This window comes from Heterodontus francisci, chromosome 24 (assembly GCF_036365525.1).
Source record: "Heterodontus francisci isolate sHetFra1 chromosome 24, sHetFra1.hap1, whole genome shotgun sequence".
NCBI lineage: Eukaryota > Metazoa > Chordata > Chondrichthyes > Heterodontiformes > Heterodontidae > Heterodontus > Heterodontus francisci.
This window is the reverse complement of record NC_090394.1, coordinates 39,136,728-39,159,655: the sequence shown is the minus strand read 5'-3', so window position 1 is coordinate 39,159,655 and position 22,928 is coordinate 39,136,728. Positions and strand designations below refer to the sequence as shown.

The following is a 22,928-nucleotide window of genomic DNA, read 5'->3' as shown; positions in this document are numbered from 1 at the left end:
GACAGACAGACAGACAGACAGAGAGTGATCAAGATCACTCCTGATAGATGGACTTCTATGTGGAATACTCTGCATCGCTAAAAGTGTGCAGGCAAACATTGACCACTTGTGCAAGCAAAAAACCTCCACTAAATCAGTGTCCAACCTAGTGATGAGAAAGTAAGTCAATAAAGTAATCTTCTCATTTAAAGCTTCTTCACAAAAATGCAGATTTGTTGTTGTTTTGATTCATAGTAAGATAAATTTTTAATGCCTTTATTTCTCCAAAATTGTTTCATTGGCCCCCTATGTAAGACAAAAATTGTAATGTGGCTGCCCCACACAAAAAGGTTGGACAATGCTGTTATAAATGATAGTACATTTTTACATCCTTTTAAAAAAAATAAGCATAGAGAAAGACAGTGGCAGTCAAACAGACGATTAAATTAGCATTAATGAAATTACGCATGCAAGGTTCTTCACTGAGTAAGTCGGTGTTGGCCAAAATTTCACTTGGTGGAGTGTTCTCTGCCTCTTCCTTCTGATTCATCCCACAAAACCACAACAGAAAGGATATCAGCTTCGACCTTTCCTTCACTGATTCAGCTGTGGGGGAGAGAGAGAAATGCAATGATCCAACTTGCCAATTGTGAACATAATACCAGAAGATCTGATCATGGAACGGCACTGAAAAACTGGTGGCTTCTGCCCTGATTTGCTTGCCATGAAAATCATTCACCTGATCAAGACAATGCAAAAATGGCATGGAAATTCAGGGACAAGGTTCTCATCACAACTATGTATACTTCTGTTGGGTGGAGATTATTAGCCATAATCCTGGACCACTGCACACTAATATGCAGGGCGGCACAGTGGCGCAGTGGTTAGCACCGCAGCCTCACAGCTCCAGCGACCCGGGTTCAGTTCTGGGTCCTGCCTGTGCAGAGTTGGCAAATTCTCCGTGACCGTGTGGGTTTCTGCCGGGTGCTCTGATTTCCTCCCACAGCTAAAGACTTGCAGGTTGATAGGTAAATTGGCCATTGTAAATTGCCCCTAGTATAGGTAGGTGGTAGGGGAATATAGGAACAGGTGTAGTAGGAATATGGGATTAGTGTAGGATTAGTAATAAATGGGTGGTTAATGGTCGGCATAGACTCGGTGAGCTGAAGGGCCTGTTTCAGTGCTGTATCTCTAAATCTAAAAAAAATCTAGTGTAGGTAGGTGGTAGGAGAATGGTGGGGATGTGGTAGGGAATATGGGATTAATGTAGGATTAGTATAAATGGGTGGTTGCTGGTCGGCACAGACTCGGTGGGCCGAAGGGCCTGTTTCAGTGCTGTATCTGTAAATAAATAAAATAAAGATATGATCACAGAGGATTGCTTACCCACTGAGAGACTGGCATTGCTTTTGTTACTGACTTCCTCTAAATGAAGCTCACCACCTTCAGGCTGGTCTGGGAGAGAGTATAATTGATGACAGAATTATATATCAGTTATAATCGCGTTGCATTGTGTGTCAAAGCAATAATGGTGCCGGAGTGCTTACCTGTTGAGAGGCTGATGTTGTTTGTGTTGCCGATTTCTTCTCGGGGCAGCTTATCTCCTTCAGGTTGTCTCATTGTAGAATTCATTTTGTGTGCAGCTGGTAGAGAAAAAGTACAGTAGATTATGGAATTTTACTGGTAATGTGACGATGCTCGTAACCTATTCTGGCCTACGCAACCTTCCAACTATGTAGAAATCAGATTCTTCATTCATTGCACTTCACTAACCATCAGCCAGGCCAGTGAGAGAGCTGGAAATCTCTAATAGACAAAGAGTCCTTTAAGAGATTTTCCAAGTAACACATGTGAGTTCCCTTCCTGCATCTACAAGCTACCTGCTCATGATCCACCAGTTGAGAACATCGTGTCAGAGATAAAAGTTGACCTTAGACTCATATTAAATTGTGCCATAGGTCGGGTAGTTGTTACGTTTGCTTAAGTTGTGCCAAATCAAGGTCTTGTCACAAACATGTCAGGGAGAGGTTATTGGTGTGCCCCTAACACATTGTGTCAGTGCAATTATCATGGAGGACTCCTAGCCATTGATAGCGTGATTCTGCTCATGTTAGTAGTTCCTTGCCATGTAGCTTACCTTCTTTAGGCGGCCCTGCCACAGTATCAACTCTTTCAAAATGGGTGTACCACGTCAAGCGTCTAATCTAAGATTGAAGAAGAAAGATTATAACACAATGTACCAGTATGCTGATCTTGCTGTGGTTAAACAATCTTGGCTTGCAACATCAGACAAGTTCTGAAAGAACCCTGTTCATTTGACTCTCCAAGCAGACTTTATCCAGGCGGAATTTATGAGCGACAGGCACATGCACTTTGGGTGAGTCATTCCCAGTTATGTTCTCGTCCCATTTCCAGCGGGGTGCATTGCTCATCCTGATTTATTATCTTGTAGCCATGCTCCCTGGTTTCAGAGCCAGAAAGGATGTTCTGTTAGAGGCTATTTTCAGACTGGATAGATGTGGTGAATCTGGACTGATCTATGAAGACATTTCTAAAACGAAAAAAAATCTAAGGGTGGTGGCGAGTTGGACGGTGGTAAACAGGCAGTTAAAACTGCCCAAGGTAAAATTGCACCAGCCAGAAGCTGCCAGGATCCCACCGTTTGGTATTTTAACCTTCTACACTGAGCAGGTGGCAAGGACACCGAGCCAAAGCCGGTGGGGTCCTTTTTTACATTTGCATGTCGGTAATTGAGACAACTGCGATTTTAGCTTGAGGCCTGAGTGGGGAAGCTGCCCTAACGTTGCGCCGTGAAAGCCAGTCAGGACCAGACAGGCCCCTTCGGGCCTCACAAGGAAAACTGAGGCCTCCCCTTCTATACCGAATGAGATTCACACCCCCACTGCCACACTCCCCACCTCCTACATTGTGTCAATGGACACTCTCCATGCCTCCCAATTTTCCACACTTTTCATGGACCGCCCACCCAGAATTGCTGGGAGGCCAGCCAGTGAGATTTTAAATGAAACCCAGGAGCTAAAATCACCCGGGTTTCATTTCTGGAGCAGTGAATGCGTTTCCAATTCACCTCACCTTCCACCTGCCCAGAAACCATTGGAGTTAAAATCAGAGCCAATGTTTCTCATGATGTAGAGACATTAGTTATTGGCTCGGTTTTTACATAGGCAATGGTGGCCAAGCGTGTGCAGCCATTGCGTTGTGGAGAGGCCCAGCAACTTAAATGCGCACTGTAACGCATAAATCCAGAGGTAACGGTGGGCCAACCTCGCAGTATCAGTCGAGGACCTGCAGATTAAAATGAGAGATATAGCTGTAGCAAGAATTGGGCTGATTGCCCACTAGCAACAAATTATTCTGATCGATAAATTTGGGTATTTTGAGGGATTCTTCACATTTTGCGAATACTTAATGAGGACACAGGCACCTGAAGGGACCTTTCAAAACAGACACAAGTAGATTTTTCAACTCTCGTCAAATTTAATTTATCAGACTTTTTGAAAGTTCAAATGGATTTAACAAGATTTATCTGACGTTTAAAACATTTTAATGTAAATGACTTTTTAGCAATGATTTAACAGATGTTTTAAATGTTTCAATGTATATCACATTTTAAAATGATTTAGACTTTTAAAAAATGTTTTAATTTATGATTTCTTAAAGTGACTCTGTTCAAATTTATCTCATTTTAAAAAAATATGCTATAAATTTATGATTTTGTAAAGTGATTCTGATCAAATTAATCTGATTTAATCTTTTGTTCTCTTAACATTATAACACGCCAGAAACCGCAACAGCTGGATTTTGGCAGTATCTGTGGTTGTGGCTCCTAGTCACTGCACCATGTGATCCGCCCTTTCCACCCACGCTACAGAATGCTGCAGGACCAAGCTGAAACCCACACCTTCCTCCCTGGAGTTGAAATTTTTGCTCCCACCATTGCATCAGGCAAGTTCGCAGTTTAGTCCAAGATGAGTGGCAAACACATCGCTTCGCCACTGACTGCAAAACCTGGGCCGTTAAGATTTTAAAAATATTCACAATAACTCAAGCTACACTTCTCTGTCTCTCCCAAAACTGTTTGGTTTTGGACTTGGTAAAAGGTGGCAGCCCCGCTATGGGCCATCCTTCAATATATAATACACTTACTTCAGCTTCTTTTATTGGATCTGAGAGCAGTCAAATTTTTTACACTGAGAAACCCACAATAAAAGGGTCCAGTAGCATAGGCAGCACAGAGCCAATGTAGAAAGGAATATGAGAAATGATGAGGTAAATTCAACCCCACTCCCACTCTGTCCTCAGCCTCCTACACAGTTCTAATGAAACTCACTGGAAGCTCAAGGAACAGCATCTCATCTTTTGATTAGGCACTTTACAACCTTCCAGACTCAAAGCTGGGCTTAATTTTATCTTCCCTCTGGGGCAGTCCGGGAGGCATGGGGGTGCCCATAAAATGGCAAAGGAAGACAGGGGGTAGAGTGTCCATCGTCTTCCCACTGCCATGCCATCTTGCCAGCAGCAGGGAAGGTGGCAGATGGCTCTCCCACCCAGAGTCCAATTGAGCCACTTAAGTGGGTAATTAAGGGCCTTTTTCCACACCACCAACCCCCACCTCTGCTGTTGGCATTTTAGCAGTGGCAGATGGGCCCTCCATGTGGTAAACCTGCCTGCTAAACCCTGGTGGCCTCCCAGAGGCTCAGGTGGTGGCCCACAGTGGGGAGGGGGGACCCCAGTGGAAATGGCCACCCCTGCAGCAATGGCACCACCTGCCCTCACCAACCACCATACCAAACACCCCTACCCCACCCCCAAACCAGGGCCTGCCTGACTGGCCCTGGCACCCCCAGATTCCCCTTACCTGGTTGGGTGGGTGCCATCCTTCCATGGTGTCCTCTTCTTCCAGATGCAGCCCCAGCAGTGGTCACCACTCCCAGTGGAGCTGCTGAACTGCTGGCCCTCCAATTGACCGGCAGCTCTTGGAAGCGGGCAGCCATCCTTAATAGGGACAGCAGCCCCAACAGCAACAAATTAGTTGCCTGCCCCCTGTAAAATGTGGCTCCGGGTCCCACAGAACACCAAAGTGGATTCACAACCCCCACTTTCGGGCCCATTGGCGGGTTCTGCACCACGAAAACAGAAACCCGGCCACTGAGTTCAGCAATTTCAGATCATAATTAGGAAGCAGCTATGAAACCACAAGACTGAGGCTAATATCCACCTACAATGCAGTGATGTTCTCACACTTACTTCACCAAGTGTTCTATTCCAGAAAGCTAGTTGGTGAAGGATAGAACTGGAACCAATCTTTACATACTTTTATATCTATTTACAGGGTTACACATTACAGCAAACACCTCCTAATCCAACAACCACAGTTTTAGTCATTACCATTCCTACTATTTTTTCAGACAACAGGTGCTGTTCCCATTTATGGCTCTTCCAGACACATCTTTTGTTTCTTTACTTGTTCCGTTATCTTGTTCTGCACCATCATCCTTTTTGTCATTTAATCACTCCTGCTTCCCATTCTATCACAGACCTTCCTTTTTGTTCCTTTCTCCCCTCCCCTCCTTTCCCTACCTCTGTACTTGCTTAAAATGTCTCTAGCTTTTGCCAGTCCTGCCAAGAGGTCAACAACATGAAATGTTAACTGTCTCTGTTCTCTGTTCATTTTCAGATTTCCAGCTTCTGCAGTATTTTGCTTTTGATGTAGTAATGAGTAGCTGATGGGAAGTTTCAGTTTTAAAATGAGGAAGCAGCGAGGAAACCACAAGACTGAGGGTGACATCCACCTGCTATCCAGTGATGTTCTCACACTTAATTAACAAAGTGCTCTATTCCAGAAAGTCAGTTGGTGAAGGATAGAACTGGAACCAATCTTTACACACTATTATATCTATTCACAGAGTTACACATTACAAGCACACCACCTGCATACAATTAAACACAATTAGTATACAATTAACACAAAGGCTATGTCCGGCTCTCTTACTACTGTGAGGAAAACCACACTTGCCAAGAATGAGGCATATTAATTTTGTCATATGGAACATTAATTTTAAACTCTTACTGGACTGAAAACATGGCTGCACCTGCATTCTAAAAGGACAGTGGCTGGAAACATTTGCATTCTAAAAGACAGTTGCCTGGAGAAGACAATGGAACTGCTCCCTAATTCAATTAACCAGATAGATTTTGATTAAAAGACATTGAATGTATGAAAGTCAGCATTCCAGCCCCTACTGAGGATGTCTACTAAGGTTGAAAGAATCCACAAAACCTCGCCGGGCAGGTTGTTTTAAAAAAGGAGCTAATCATATGACTGGCCTGCTGGCCCAGGTTTGGTTGGAATCGTGCCATACAGAAAAAAACAGACTGCAACTGAACTTGAAGAGAGAGCATCTCATGAAAAGAGACTGCAACTAGATTTCAAGAAGATAACCTCTCCCTGTCTCTCTCTCTCCTTCTCTCATGCAAAGACAGGGATCCATGGAAGAAACTAAGCCTCAAGACAGAAAACCATTGAAATAAGTTTGTAAGTGTGCACTGGGCCCCAACGAGACAGGAAGATTTAACTGCAATCAAAGACTTAACATCGAACTCAAAAGACAGTAAATGTACTCCAGCTATTGCTTCATATCTTTCCCCTTGATTCTTTCTCCTTTTCCGTCTCTATCTGCACGTGTGTTTATCGCGTATGCATGCTAGCGTGATCGCGTCGGGTTTTTTTTAGCAGTTTTAACCAAATTAGAGTTTTAAGGTTAATAAACTTACACCTTTCTTGTTTAAATCTAAGAAAACCTGTCAGGTTGATTTCTTCACCATTACAACTGGAGAGCAGTGAACAAGGATTCACTGAGGGTAAGCTAAAAACACGGTGATTTAAAAATTAAACTCTGTTATGACCAAACCAGGAAAAGGCTGAGAGGGAACCCCTAGACCCTTTCTCACCTGGTTGTAACAGAAATTTGGGGGCTAGCGTCTGGATTCAACCCACAGAAAAACTAGAAATTTGAAGTGGGAAGTCAAATTGATCCAATCAAAAAGAGAAAAGATTTCAATACAGGTTTTCTTGTGGTTGTGTGTGCGAGAATACTAACATGTCTGCGACTAAAGCCAGTAGCTCCCCAAGCCAGGGTGAAGTAACTTGGGATAAGTTAAAAGCACTGTCTATGGAAGAGTTGAGCAAAATGGCTGAGCAGGGTGCGATCACTGTCCGCACCAAGGCTAGAACGTCCGAACTGCTAAGACTAGTGGCCAACCATTTTCCCTTGAATCTGAAGAAGCTGAAACAGGGTTAGAAATAGATTCCGACATGGTATTGCTAGCAAAGATACAAGTGGAACAGAGGAAACTTGAATTAGAAGACAGGGTAAGAGAAACAGAGAGACAGGAGAAAGAAAAAAGAGAGAGAGAGCAAAAGAAAGAACCTTCCAGAAGGAAAGTGAGGGAAGGGAACTGAGGCGACTTGAGTTAACTAGGGGGCGACAGAGTAACCCCAGTGTAAGCATGGCCAATATGGGGAATAGTAATTCGGGGCTGTGTACAGAGTTGTTAAAATATTCCCAAATGATCCTAAAATTCAATGAGGGAGATGTGAAAGCATTTTTTGTATCTTTTGAAAAACTTGCAAGGCAGTTTTAGTGGTCAGCTGAGGCTTGGACTCTCCTGCTACAAAACAAGTTAATAGGAAAAGCCCACGAGGTTTATTCCCTGTTTCCAGATGAGAGTTCATCCAATTATGAACTGACAAAAAAATGCTATCCTCGGGGCATATGAGTTAGTACTGGAAGCCTACCTCCAGAAGTTTAGAACCCTCAAGAAGCAAGGTGATCAAACTTACTTGGAGTTTGAGAGAAGTAAGCAGCTGGCTTTTGACCAGTGGCTGAGGGCTCTTAAAGTGCAGCTTAGGTATGAAAACTTCAGAGAGGTAATTCTGTCAGAGGAATTTAAAAACTCTCTCCCACTCTACATAAAGACACATGTAGAGAAGCAAAATGTTTCTAGAGCCAGGCAAGCCGCAGTTCTGGTTGATGAGTTTGCTTTAACATACAAGTCGGTTCCCCAGGGGAGAACCTTTCCTAGTTACCCCCACAAACCCGAAAAGGACAAAGGGTGGGAAGGTGATAGAAGCCCAAGCCATCCTGGGAGAGAAAGAAAAGCTGGAGACACAGGGGGCCCTCCTCCAGCCAAAAAGATAATGCTGCAAGTAGGAGTGAGACCCAGAGACCTGTGTGCTTCCGTTATAATAAGGCAGGTCATCTAATAGCTGACTACTGGACACTACGGGGAAAGCCTGAAGGGTTAATCAGGGCACACCCGCTCAGGGAAGGAGAAAGGATCCTGATGGAAAGCACAGCTGAACAAGCTGTGGCTTTAACTACAGTAATAGTAAGAGCTAGAAAATGTACTGCTGCAAGTGCAGGAAATTTTAATAGGATTCTGGAAAGTTATCAAGATTTTGTGTCTAAAGGGAGAGTAACCCGATACCCCTCGAGTGGGGCAAGCAAGCCCATAGTAATCCTCAGGGATACAGGGGCCACTAGATCCTTTTTTCTGCGAAAATGTTTGACCTTTCCCCCAGAGAGTGCAGTAAATACCAGAATGGTGGTGAATGGTATTGGAGGGCAGTGTACGTCTGTACCTTTACACCGGGTGCACCTGGAATGCGACGTAGTTTCGGGGCCAGTGACCATCGGGATTGTTCCTAGTTTGTCTTTGGATAGGGTTGACCTGCTCTGACATAATGATCTTGCAGGGGTGAAGGTGGTAGCTTCCCCAGTAGTGAAAAAGAAACCGCAGGAGGTCAGAGAGACAGGGCAGCGGCAGGAAACGGTCCCCTGCAGTTTGCCTGCATGTGTCGGTGAATTGGGCCATGCTCAAACCGGCTCCCCCAGAGGAGACTGAATTGGCACTGCAGGCAGATGACCATGAGGTCTGTCTGTCTGAGACTTTCTTTGGCACGTTAGAAGACCCAGGGAATAAATTAAATGAATCTTCCCTAGCTGAAGCTCAGCGAGCTGACCTAGTATACAGAGAGTTAGCACAGGCTGCCCAGTCTGAAATTGAAGCAGAGGGAGTCCCTGACTGCTACTATTTAAAGAATGAGGTACTGATGAGGAAGTGGAGTTGTCCTCACAGTCCTGAGAGCAAGGAGTGGACAGTGGTTCACCAATTAGTAGTGCCGCAGAGGTACCAGAGAGAAATATTAAGAATGGCCCATGAGATTACAGTGACTGTACATGTTGGTATATGAAAAACCAAAGCCTGCATAAGACAGCAGTTTGATTGGCCAAAACTCCACAAAGATGTGGTGCAGTACTGTAGGAGTTGCCACATGTGCCAGGTTGAGGGGAACCCCCAACCGACAGTGAAATCTGCACTCCTAAGTCCTGTATCGGCTTTTGGGAAATCCTCCAGCAGAGGGCTGGTGAATTGTAAGGGACCTTGCTGAGAACAAAAATGGACAGAAAAGCACAGGGCTGGTAAAAAAGTTAGAGCAGAAAGGGGAAAAAGGGACAAAAAGGACAGGTTAAAGGAAGACCAGGAGGAATCCCAAATGGAAACCCCTACTGTCCAGTCAGCAAACCCCAAAATATTGGAAATATTAAACTCCACATCCTCCTATGTAAATGCAGACATCAGAAGTACCCCACCAGAGTTGTTAACAGCATTTACAGAAACCTGAAGAGGCAAAGAAAGTCCTCAAGAAAACAGAGAAACTGTAAGGGTGATGCCTCACCTAGTCGAGATGCCGCTGGGGAGTACAGTAGAATCTGGACAAATACCTGCAAGCAGGAGTGTCCCAGAGGACAAAGGGAATATTAGCAAAGAATCCAACCCCACAGTCAGGCGAAAAGGGAACCAACCATCCCCTAATGTTGAAAAGCCCTTGCATGACTCATCAAAGCACTGAAAGAGAGTACAGAATGGATCCACCCACTACTGACTCTCATGAGCAGAACTCCACACTTGAGCTAATTACATCTAACCCTCCCCCTGCAGACCTCAACAGACACCCTAGGCAGTCATGGAAATGTGCAAAGTGAAAAACCACCCCAAAAATCACATGTATATTGGGATGCCAAACAGGGCAGTTTAAAGCAGCACTGCTACCAAGGAAAGACAGGCTGTAACATTTTTAGGATTTCTGAATGAATGAGAATGAATGAGAGAAATGCATGTGTGTTTTCCTGTACTTACTCTTCTCTCTATTCTCTTTTAATGTAATGCTCTTCTAAAATTGCAGTTCATTCTGCTGGATGTGGAGGTGTTAGGAAAACCACACCTGCCAAAAATGAGGCATATTAATTTTGTCATATGGAACATTAATTTTAAACTCTTCCTGCACTGAAAACATGGCTGCACCTGCATTCTGAAAGGGCAGCAGCTGGAAACATTTGAATTCTAAAAGACAGTTGCCTGGAGAAGACAATGGAACTGCTCCTGATTCAATTAACCAGATACATTTTGATCAAAAGACATTGAATGTGTAAAAGTCAGCATTCCAGCCCCTGCTGAGGATGTCTACTAAAATTGAAAGAATCCACAAAACCTCACCGGGCAGGTTGTTCCAAAAAAGGAGCTAATCATATGATTGGCCTAGGTTTGGTTTGAATTGTGCCACACAGAAAAAGACAGACTGCAACTGAACTTGAAGAGAGAGCATCTCTCCCTGTCTCTCTCTCTCTTTCACAAAAAGAAGAGACTGCAACTGGATTTCAAGAAGACAACCTCTTCCTGTCTCTCTCTCTCCCTCTCACGCAAAGGCAGGGACCCACGGAAGAAACTAAGCCTCAAGACAGAAAACCATCGAAACAAGTTTGGAACTGTGCACAGAGCTCCTATGAGACGGCAAGATTTAACTGCAATCAAAGACTTTACGTCGAACTCAAAAGACAGTAAATGAACTCCAGCTATTGCTTCAAATCTTTCCCTTAGATTCTTTCTCCTTTTCTGTCTCTATCTGCATGTCTGTTTATCGCGTAAGCTTTCTAGCATGGTCACGGCACGTATTTTTAGTAGTTTTAACCGAATTAGAGTTTTAAGGTCAATAAACTTATACCTTTCTTGTTTAAATCTAAGAAAACCTGTCTGGTTGATTTCTTTGCCATTAGAATTGGAGAGCAGTGAACAAGGATTCACTGAGGGGAAGCTAAAAACACGGTGTTTTAAAAATTCAGCCCTGTTGTGGCCAAACCAGGAAAAGGCTGAGAGGGAACCCCTAGACCACTTTCTCACCTGGTCGTAACACTATTCAACCACATTCACTTCAGTTTTACAAGCAAATATGAACATACAAAATTGACAGGCAAGAAAAGACCAGCTGGTCTATCAAGCTTGCCCCACACATCATGAAGATTGGAGCATCATGACGAGATACTTCCCTCCCCTTTCCAGAGACTCACTACTCTCTGGGAAAAGAGGAATCGCCTAACATCCAACTACTCATGTGCGGTTTAAATACACATCCCCTGGTTCTGTAAGTACACCAAGGTCCTTAAGCCTCTCTCTTAGCTGAGCTCAATTTTGTTTTTGAAGTGACTGAATCATTTACCTTTTCTGGATCTGGAGGTTTTGTACTGAGACTGATGACCACCACAACGATCAGTGTAAAGACAGAAAGGATGATGGAAAAGTGCAGGTAATGAACGTACTTGGTCACCAGAGGCCGGTTATCAGGGTGGCCACACAGAGGCTCTGGGTAAATAAAATCCAAAGCCATTCGAATGCAACCGGCCAGGATCCCTGTGAAGAGGCCCCAGAACGCGCCCTGTGCATACAAGCAGAGTCAGACATGAGTTCCATAGTTCATCCAATACCTCAATGAGACACATTCTCTGCAAGATTTTTTTTTACATTGAAAAGCAAAAGTAAAAGGGTCACCACCACCTTCCCAGGGACAATTAGGGATGGGCAATAAATACTGGCCTAGCCAGTGACACCTAGATCCCATGAAAGAATAAATAATAAATAAATAAAATAAAGCAAAGTAGTATACCGAAAAAATAGCCTGAGCCTTCTGAGCTCTGCCACCAGACAATCTTTTACAGGACCTGCAGGAAGAAGCTGATCGCTAACCTCCTGACTAATTGGTGGTGCCTGGGAGGTACGTCATTGTTTTAACTAATATTCCAGAATTTGAACACAATTTTCCTTGGTGCAAATGGATTAAAGATCATTGAATAGCTGGGACAGGCTCTGCTCTGTTTTCTGATAAATGGAACATACAGTTTTTTGTAAATTCTCTTTGGGCTGCCCTTTACCTAATTGAGAAGTTCTGGTACATTGCCAGATGTGCAAAGGGATAGTACGAGAGAGTACTCCCCATCTTTTCAGGGAGACACTGGGCTTCCAATTGGTGTATCCCTTTGTCATTGCTAACAATAGGAGCTCACCAAATAGAATTGACCTAGAGCCCAGGTAGCTTCAGTATATCACCTTATATTAACTGAAAGTTAATAGTAAAATCTGAAAGTTAATAGTAAAATAAATCTTAGAGCAACAGGCACCATCTCATTTGTTCGTTTCCAGAAGCAGCCAGCTATGAAGACCACAGCGACAGGCGGCTGTAGGTAGGAGCTGATAGACTGGATGTACATGAAGAGCTGGCCACCTTGGCTCATTTGCACCAAAGGAATCCACAGGACAGATAGCGCCACCAGGACTAGAACAAACACCCTGGAACAAATGAAAAATCAAATTTAGAAACGGCGCATAGAAGCCTTGTCTCCACTCAATGCTAATGCAACAAGACACTGGTGAAACTTTTCTGCATCTGTAATTTCCTATTTAACAACTTTTTTTTGCAAATTCCTAAAGGAAAGGCTTTTTGTACCGACATGGGAGTTGGGGAGGTGGGGGATGCTGAATATCCACCAAAACTTCAGTGGAAGCCCATTAGAATGGCCAGAAACCATGCTGGGACTCAGTTACGTTAGGTTCTGATCCAACAACAGGATTTATGGGATGGCTTTGTAGAAGTGATCCCTTTGTCCACCTTTTACAGGGCTATCGACATAAGGAGACAGGAGTGCTGACAGCAACTGCAAATGTCGAAGATCCTGCAGCCTGGGGTATGCTAGGGACTTGGGATATGGTTGTGTTGATACACTTGGAACAGGCCAACCAACTGGCAGTTCTAGGGACCATAGCTGGACTGATAAAGTGATATTAAGGCAACTGAATCTTCTTGGGATGAATTGGTACCCTCCCCCCCCCCCCCCTCCACACCCCGCCTAGACTTTTCTACATCTTCAGTGGGGGTTAGTGCCCCAAATGCACCCCTATCCTGCCGAAGGCATCTAAATCAGATGATCTCTGCTGCCCCTACGAACATTGGTGGGATAAGCAGCAGGGTTAATAAGTGGCACTGATGTGAAGATGCAACATTCCATGGATTTTTGCAGTGATACAAATAGGGTGGACATTCAATTTAATTCGGTGCATTTAAACTTTGCTGATTTCCCCCTACCATATTTCCCCTCCCTCCATCATACCTCCTTGTAGCCTTCTCTGATCTAAGGAGAATAATCCCAGTTTCTCCAGTCATTCCACATAATTAATTACTCATCCTTCAAACGAATCTAGTAAACCTCTTCTGCACCCTTTCCAAAGCCTTCATGTCCTTCCTAAAGTGGACCAGAATCCAGAATTGGACACAATACTCTAGCTGAAAAGTAATTGAAGAAAAATGCCACAGATAGAAGTGCTCAGATAACGAAAGCTTTATTGAAAGGAGAGGAGTGCTGGAAAATGGGATTAGAATAGTTAGGTGCTTGATGGCCGGCATAGACACGATGGGACGAAGAGCCTGTTTCTGTCATGTATAACTCTATGACTCTATGAGTATGAAAAAGGGCATAAAGATAAATGGAGAGAGAGCGAGACAGAGGAGCAGAAGGAGGAGGGAAATCCAGAAAGCCTCTTGTTGAACATGAAAATAGCTGATTTTATTTCTTAATGGTAAACACATTACAATCCTTCACTGAAGGGCTGTGGCAGATAAAGATAAAGATATGCATATTGAGAGGAGATCATTCTGAACACATACTGCAAGTGCTGGTTTGAGAATCGAGAATTGTTCAAAGTGCTTCAGATATCCCAGTGTTGTGATGCAGGAGCATTGCACAGAACAGCCTATGTTTACGGGAAGTAGTGGAAGCTTTGTAGCTTATAATTCAATGCAGGTTGAATTTCACATCTTCTCCATTGCTAAAGCTGCATCCAAGAAGCTCAGTTTCTTTTTAAATTCCAATCACTTTCCCCTCACTAACTCTTCAGCTCTATTTAAAGTTAAAGCCTGTCCAAGACTTGAATACCTTTCCCATACCTCAGGATGTTCTTTCAGAACCTCTCTCTTAATACTGGTATGAGGTAAAGTTCGTCATCGAATAGAGAATACCACTCTCACCTCTCGCTTCCAATCTCTCTCAGTTGGGAATTTTCTGGTCCCTATTTTATTGATACTTTAATGATAGGTGAAATTTGAGAATTTAGGGACATTCTCTTGACATCAGTAAGTGATGTATCAATGTTAACAATTGGCTAGATGTAGACTGAACAAGTCTACTCTGATCTAAGCATGGGGTTTGGAAGCTAACATTTATATAGCCCTTTTAATGTAAAACGTCCCAAGGCACTGGAAATAGAGGTAAGTAAGAAAGGTAGCCGCTGAGCCAGGAAGGGACGGTTTGAGTATATAAGATTAAGAAGTGATATAAGGGAGGTTTTGAAGATGATTAAAGGAATTGATAGGGCAGATAGTGTCACAAAAGGGTTTTTTTTGTACTCAGAACTTAGAATTCTTTGTGTTTTAAAAGCTGAGAAAAAGATTTTTGTTCAGTGGAAGAGACCTGCAAATAATTGGAATTTCTGCAATGTTTTGAAAGGAAATTTGTAACAACAGTTGAACTTTATGGGTGCTTTGAAAGAAAGTCGAACTTGTACAAGGACAGGAAAGCCAGCAATTTCAAGGAAACCACAGGAGTTTGACCTTTCTTCAGAGCACTTTTTGAGTGACATGGAGAGACACCAGGCTAGATTTTACCAGCTTCTTGATGCCATGGATGATGGCGGGGAGGCCGTAAAATACTTGCGGGAGCAACCCCCCCAAGACCCACGACCTTGCCTCGCCTTCTGTGATCTAATGAGGGGAAGTACCACCCTGGCGGCGGAGGGGCAGTACAGAGGTTCAACTTCCTTTCAAAGCATCCCTGAAGTTCAACTGTTGTTATGAACTTCCTTTCAAAACATTGCAGGAATTCAAATTATTTGCATGCGTCTTCCACTGAACAAAAATCATACGGAGCTCCAAGACGAGACACTAGTAGGGATGGGGGAGGAGTGCAAATTTCAGGGTGTGGGGGAAGGGGGGAAAGGACTTTTGATTGATGGGGTGGATGGTGGGAAGGGGCCAAGGTTTAAAGGAGCTAAAGGTCGGGGGAGGAAAAGGTGAGGATCAGACCAAAACTTTTTTGGGGGGAATGTCTAATTAATCCATCGATTCTTCCTCGGGGGTGTGTGTGAGGGCAATGAGAATGTTATTAGGTGTTTCACTTACATTTGCACCATGTTTTATCTTTAAAAATTTAAATGTCATGTAAGGGCTTGAAGCCCTTTAAAAATGGCGCCGGTGCCAGCACAGTGGCGCCGGACACCGTTGCCAGGGACGCAGCAGCCGCCCCCTCTATATCACTGGGGGCGGCCGCTCCATCCCCTCCATTTAAATGAGCCCCCGCGTGTAATATCGTGGGGGCTTGGCGGCAGCACTTCTGTGTCGGAAGGGCGCTGACTTCACAGTGCGCCGCCGCAAAGTGCGGCCATGATAAAATTCAGCCCACTGTGACTGGAAATGTGACCATGTTCAGGAAGGTTCTTTTTTCACCTTGGACCCTTTAAAAAGCCAGTGAATTGGACAATGGGCAGGCATTTGAAATGTTTGCTTTGACCTGCCTGGAACAAGAGAGGGAGATCCAGAAAAATGTTACCTCTCTCTGTGGCGCAGTGGTTAGCACCACAGCCTCACAGCTCCAGCGACCTGGGTTTGATTCTGGGTACTGCCTGTGTGGAGTTTGCAAGTTCTCCCTGTGACCACGTGGGTTTTCGCCGGGTGCTCTGGTTTCCTCCCACAGCCAAAGACTTGCAAGTTGATAGGTAAATTGGCCATTGTAAATTGCCCCTAGTGTAGGTAGGTGGTAGGGAATATGGGATTGCTGTAGGGTTAGTATAAATGGGTGGTTGTTGGTCGGCACAGACTTAGTGGGCTGAAGGGCCTGTTTCAGTGCTGTATCTCAAAATAAATAAAAAGGAATCCTGCATTTGAAAGGTGGCAGATTCCTATTGCCTCCATTCTCTGAAGTATTCCTGCATCCAGAGTGGTTCCTGCTGCCTCCTGTGTTTTGGAAGATCCTGAAATCTTAAGAAAGCTTCTACTGCTAGACTGCTGTTTTAAAACCCCAAGCAGACCTGTTGTTGCACCACTGCTGAAAGATCTGTGTGACACCTGCTGCAGACAAATTGACTTGAAAAGCCTACCCATCACAGATTGTTCATCAACCTCGCCCGGACAGACTTCGAGTGGCATCCGACTATTCGACTCTGGGACACCTCACCATACCAAAAACATCCTACCAGAACATGATAAACTCAATTATTTTTATTATTCCTTCTATTCCTTAGAAACAACAGTAAACCAAAACTCCTTTATCCCCAGTAAACCATTTTTTAAAAATGTATGTGTATGTGCATGAGGATTAGGTAAATAAGGAGTTTTTCATATATAGATTTCTCTCATTAGTAGTTAAGACCTATTATTTCGTTTGTAATAAATAGTTAATTTTGTTGTTGTTTAAAGAAACCTGGTTTGGTGTGCTTTATTCTGGGGAAAAACTACAGTGTTTAATTTGGCTATTCTTCAGTAGGTGGGGAACTTTATTTGATATGCTATGACCTGTGAAGTAGTGGGACTGAATTAACAGTGCATTACTCCCGCTTTGGTCTAACATATTAATTGGGGACTCTTGTCAGGAGTGTTTCCAACGCTAACTATGTTAATTGTAAGGAGAGTAAATAATTGAGGGGAAAAAAACAACCAGGTTTCTTGTGTAATAGGGTAAAGTCTACACCACTGGAATGGCATTAGCAGCTACTGCAGTTTTTTTGGGAAAGGAGAATATGTCCCTCAGTGACTTGACAACTTTAACCAAGATTAAACTAAAAGATTTGGCAGCACAATTGGGGTTAGAATAGAAATCAGGTGCTAAAAAACCAGAGATAATTGATGTAATAACCCAACATTTAAAATTGGAAGAAGAAAAAGAAGAACAAGAAGATAGTAAGTCAGAGAGTGATGCAGTTGAATTGGCTAAAATTCAGATAGAAATGAAAAAACTTGAGCAGGAACAAGAAATGAAAAAATTTGTGCAGCAAAAGAAATGGCAATTAGAAAACTTGAACTTCAGACAGAAAGTGAAAGAGAAGAGAAGGAATTTAGATTAAAAGAGATGGAACTAAGACAAACGAGTGGTCTTGACTCCAGGGAAAATTCTGGTCAGGAAGAATCTGAATCCAGCCCAGGACCCAGTGAAAAGCTGTTTAAATTTATACAAACGCTCCCTAAGTTTGAGGAAAGGGACATAGAGGCATTTTTCATTTCTTTTGAAAAAATAGCCAAACAAATGAAATGGCCAAAGGAAGGCTGGACACTGCTTATGCAAAGCAAGTTGATGGGCAGAGCTCATGATGTTTATACCATGCTTTCTGAAGAGGCTTCTGCAGATTATGCGATGGCAAAAAAGGCTATTCTCGCTGCGTATTAGTTAGTCCCTGAAGCTTACCAACAGAAGTTTCAGAATCTCCGGAGATTGGCTGGGCAGACCTGTGTAGAATTTGAGAGAGTATAGCAAATTAATTTTGATCGTTGGATATGGGCAATAAAGATGGAAGCCATGTATGAGAACCTTAGAGAACTGATTCTCTTGGAAGAATCTCTCCAGTAGTGAGAACTCATGCAGAGAACCAAAAAGTTTCAAAAGCCAGGCAAGCAGCAGAAATCGCTGATGATTTCGAGCTTGTGAGTAAGCCAAAACCCTTTGTCCGTCACCCCTACAAACCAGAGATGGATAGAAAGTGGGAGAGTGAAAGGAAGGTAAGAAGCCGGGGACAAGATGGAACAGCTGGAAATGCCCTGGAATCCCCTCCTCCAGGCAGAAAGGAAGGTGCTGAGGGTAGAAGTGAGGTCCACAAGCCTAAGTGTTATCATTGCCACAAGGTGGGACATCTTCGTTCAGAATGCTGGAAGTTGCGAGGTAAACCCATGGGACTTGTTAGGGTACACAAGTGCACAGAAAGGGGCTCTGACTGAGAGTACAGCAGAACAGGCTGTAGCTTTAATGGCAGCTGTAAAACCAGATACAAAAACTAAATTGAGTGTAGAGGTTGAAAATAAGATATCTGAAAGTTATAGGGAATTCTTGTCAAAAGGAAAAGTAACTCCATAGCCCTCAAGTAAGGCAGACAAACCTATTCTAACACTTAGGTATACAGGAGCAAGCCAAACTCTTTTGCTGGCGAAAGGTATAACATTTCCACCAGAGAGCGCACTGAATGCTAAAGTTTTAGTTAATGGTATTGTCGGGGAGTACATACCTGTACCTTTGTATCGAGTGCACCTAGAGTGTGACCTAATGTCTGGGATGGTAACTGGAGGAGTTGTCCATAGTTTGCCAGTAGAGGGAATTGACCTACTCAGAGGGAATGATTGCATTGGAGCAAAAGTATCAGTTTCTCCTGCAGTCGCCGGGATAAGCCAGGATGTACAACCTTCGCCACACATGAATTGGATGGAGGGGAATCTATTCCGATAAAACAGCATTCTTACCACTTAAGTCCAGGCCCAAGAGAAAGCAGAAATCTAAAACATGCTGGAAAACAACTTAATTGAACCTTGTCAAAGCAGCTGGAGTTCGCCAATAGTATTAGTGCCTAAACTTGATGGGTCAATCCAACTTTGCATTGAATACAGAAAAGTCAATGCAGTAACGAAGGCAGACTCCTACCCAATTCCTTGCTTAGAAAACTGTATCAACAGAATGGGCAGTGCCATGTTACATACAGAGATAGATTTGTTAAAGGGATACTGGTAAGTTCCTTTGACACCTCAAGCTAAGAAAGAATCCGTTTTTGTCACATTGGACGGGGTTTTCCAGTATCAAGTAATACCATACAGGTTAATAGATACTCAAAACCTTCTCAGAGACTAGTGAACCCAGTAGTGGCCAGTGTTCCTAACTGTGCAGTTCACCTTGTTAAGGTGCTGGTCTATAGGGACACTTGGAAGGAACACATGAAACAACTGGGAGGCTATATTTGGAAGGTTGCAATTGGCTGATTGGGAGAATCTTTGTGGAAAAGTTTAAACCTCAAAATGCCAGAATATTCAGATGGAGTTTATTATTACAGCCTTATCACTTGAAGATTATACACATTTTAGGAAAAAACAATGTTACCGCAGATGCTTTGTCACGAATTTAACTTTGTTGAGTTACATGAGTAACAATGGTACAAAGCAAGGTTGTGTTAACTACCAATAGAGTGAATGAAGGGCGTGTGTGCAAAAATGTGTTTAAAATGTTTTCAACTCCTATTTTTACATTGTAACGAAATGCATTTAAAAATGGCATTACATTTCGCCAAGGGCAGAGGTGTTACAAAAGTTTTTTTTTAACTCAGAACTTAGAATTCTGTGTGTTTTAAAAGCTGAGAAAAAGATTTGTGTTCAGTGGAAGAGACCTGCAAATAATTGGAATTTATGCAATGTTTTGAAAGGAAATTTGTAACAACAGTTGAACTTTATGGGTGCTTTGAAAGAAAGTTGAACTTGTACAAGGACAGGAAAGCCAACAATTTCAAGGAAACCACAGGAGTTTGACCTTTCTTCAGAGCAGTTTTTGAGTGACATGGAGAGACACCAGGCTGGATTTTACCAGCTTCTTGATGCCGTGAATGATGGCGGGGAGGCCGTAAAATATTTGAGGGAGCAACCCCCCCAAGACCAGCAATTTCAAGGAAACCATAGGGGTTTTGACCTTTTTTCAGCTTCTGAGTGACAAGGGGGACACTGTGTCTGGAAATGTGACCAAGTTCAGGAAGGTTCTTTTATTCACCTTTGACCCTTTAAAAAGCTGGTGAATTGGACAAAAGGCAGGTATTTGAAATCTTTGCTTTGACCTGCCTGGAACAAGAGAGGGAGACCCAGAAAAGTGTTACCTCTCTCTGTGAAGGAGACTTGCATCTCTTAAAAAGGAATCCTGCATTTGAAAGGTGGCAGATTCCTATTGCCTCCAGTCTCTGAAGAATTCCTGTATCCGGAGTGGTTCCTGCTGCCTCCTGTGTTTTGGGAGATCCTGAAATCTTAAGAAAGCTTCTACTGCTAGACTGCTGTTTTAAAACCCCAAGCAGACCTGTTGTTGCACCCCTGCTGAAAGATCTGTGTGACACCTGCTGCAGACAAATTGACTTGAAAAGCCTACCCATCACAGATTGTTCATCAACCTCGCCTGGAGAGACTTCGAGTGGCATCCGACTATTCGACTCTGGCACACTTCACCATACCAAAAACATACTACCAGAACATGATAAACTCAATTATTTTTATTATTCCTTCTATTCCTGAGAAACGGCCGTAAACCAAAAATCCTTTTCCCCTGGTTAACCTTTTTTTTATTGAATGTATGTGTGTGTGTGCATGAATGTTAAGGAAATAAGGAGTTTTTCATATATAGATTTCTTAGATTAGCAGTTAAGACATATTATTTCTTTTCCAATAAATAGTTAATATCGTTTTTGTTTAAAGAAACCTGGTTTGGTGTGCTTTATTCTGGGTAAACTACAGTATTATTCTGGAAAATTACAGTATTTAATTTGGCTATTCTTCAGTACGTGGGAAACTTTATTTGATATGCTTTGACCTGTGGAGTAGTGGGACTGAATTAACAGTGCATTACTCCTGCCTTGGTCATAACAATAGAAAGAAATTATTTCCTCTTGTCCTGTATAGGTTTGGAGGTGGCTAGAATAAGGGGACCTTATAATTAGACCAAGGCCAATCAGAAGTGATGTTAGGAAGCACTTCTTCACACAAAGGGTAATGGAAATCTAGAATTTTCTCTTCTAAAAAGCTCTCAAGGTTGGGAGTCATTTGAAAATTTCAAAACTGGGATTGCAATTTTTTATTAGGCAAGGGTATTAATGGATACAGAGCCAGGGTGTATGATGGAATTAAGATATGTTCAGCCATAATTTCATTGAATGGCGAAACCGTCTCGAGGGGCTGAGTGGCTTACTCCTGTTCCTACTCAAAGTATTGATCAGAAGCTAGGTCAAATAGCAAGGGTTTGAGACAGTGTATAGTAACAAAGAATCATTTCTAAGACAGGTAATTCAGATCTATGAAGGCACAGCAAAAAGCCAAAGTTTTATTTAATTTTATTAAATTTAGAGTCCAAAAGTATTGGAATTTTATTCTTTCATGGGATGTGGGTTTTGCTGACAAGGCCTGCATTTATTGCTTATCCATAATAGTCCTTGAGAAGGTGGTGGTGAGCCACCTTCTTGAACTGCTGCAGTCCATCTGGTGTGGGTTCTCCCACAGTGTTGTTACAAAGGGTGTTCCAGGTTTTAGACCCAGCAACAGTGAGGGACTGGTGACATATTTCCAAGTCAGGATGGTGTGTGGCTTGGAGGGGAACTTGCAGGTGGTGGTGTTCCCATGCACCTGCTGTCCTTGTTCTTCTAGTTGGAAGAGGTCAGGGATTTGGAAGGTGCTGTCGAAGGTGGCGTGGTGAGTTGCTGCAGTGCATGTTGTAGATGGTACACACTGCTGCAACTGTGCATCGGTGGTGGAGGCAATGAATGTGGAAGGTGGTGGATCGGGTGCCGATCAAGCGGGCTGCTTTGTCCTGGATGATGTTGAGCTTCCTGAGTGTTGTTGGAGTAGCACTCATCCAGGCAAGTGGAGATTATTCCATCGCAGTCCTGACTTGTGCCTTGTAAATGGTGGAAAGGCTTTTGGGAGTCAAGAGGTGGGTTACTCGGTGCAGAATTCCCAGCCTCTGACCTGCTCTTGTAGCCACAATATTTATGTGACTACTCCAGTTCAGTTTCTGCTCAATGGTAACCCCTAGGATGTGATGCCACACTCAGTTAAATGCTGTCTTGATATCGTGTGCGATTACTCACACCTGACCTTTTTTTTTTAGAGATACAGCACTGAAACAGGCCCTTCGGCCCACCGAGTCTGTGCCGACCATCAACCACCCATTTATACTAATCCTACACTAATCCCATATTCCTATCACATCCCCACCTGTCCCTATATATTTCCCTACCACCTACCTATACTAGGGGCAATTTATAATGGCCAATTAACCTATCAACCTGCAAGTCTTTGGCATGTGGGAGGAAACCGGAGCACCCGGAGGAAACCCACGCAGACACAGGGAGAACTTGCAAACTCCGCACAGGCAGTACCCAGAATCGAACCCGGGTCCCTGGAGCTGTGAGGCTGCGGTGCTAACCACTGCGCCACTGTGCCGACCTCTTGCGTTCAGCTCTTTTGTCCATGTTTGGAGCAAGGCTGTAATGAGGTCAGGAGCTGTGTGTCCCTGGTGGAACCCAAAATGAGCATCGGTGAGCAGGATATTGCTGTTTATGTGATACTTGATAGCACTTCCATCACTTTGCTGATGTTCGCAAGTAGACTGATGGGGCAATAATTGGCCAGATGGATTTGGCCTGCATTTTGTGGATAGAACATACCTGGGCAATTTTCCACATTGTCGGATAGATGCCAGTGTTGTAGCTGTACTGGAACAGCTTGGCTAGGGGCGCGGCTAGTTCTGGAGCACAGGTCTTCAGTACTACTGCCA

At 43.4% G+C, this 22,928-nt stretch overlaps 1 protein-coding gene across 9 annotated transcripts in view; it reads right to left on the bottom strand.

Moving 5' to 3' along the window:
• Positions 1 to 234: 234 nt before the first annotated feature.
• Positions 235 to 22,928, bottom strand: part of slc5a11 (solute carrier family 5 member 11) — a 52,781-nt gene continuing 30,087 nt past the window's right edge. For all 9 annotated transcript variants that reach the window (XM_068055984.1, XM_068055988.1, XM_068055987.1 and 6 more), the window contains 6 exons: positions 12,513 to 12,681; positions 11,558 to 11,773; positions 2,117 to 2,183; positions 1,527 to 1,622; positions 1,366 to 1,434; positions 235 to 585 (listed from right to left, as the gene is read on the bottom strand). In XM_068055984.1, coding sequence (XP_067912085.1) covers positions 374 to 585; positions 1,366 to 1,434; positions 1,527 to 1,622; positions 2,117 to 2,183; positions 11,558 to 11,773; positions 12,513 to 12,681 — 829 coding nt within the window. In that variant the 3' untranslated portion in view covers positions 235 to 373. The remainder of the gene's footprint in view (positions 586 to 1,365; positions 1,435 to 1,526; positions 1,623 to 2,116; positions 2,184 to 11,557; positions 11,774 to 12,512; positions 12,682 to 22,928) is intronic.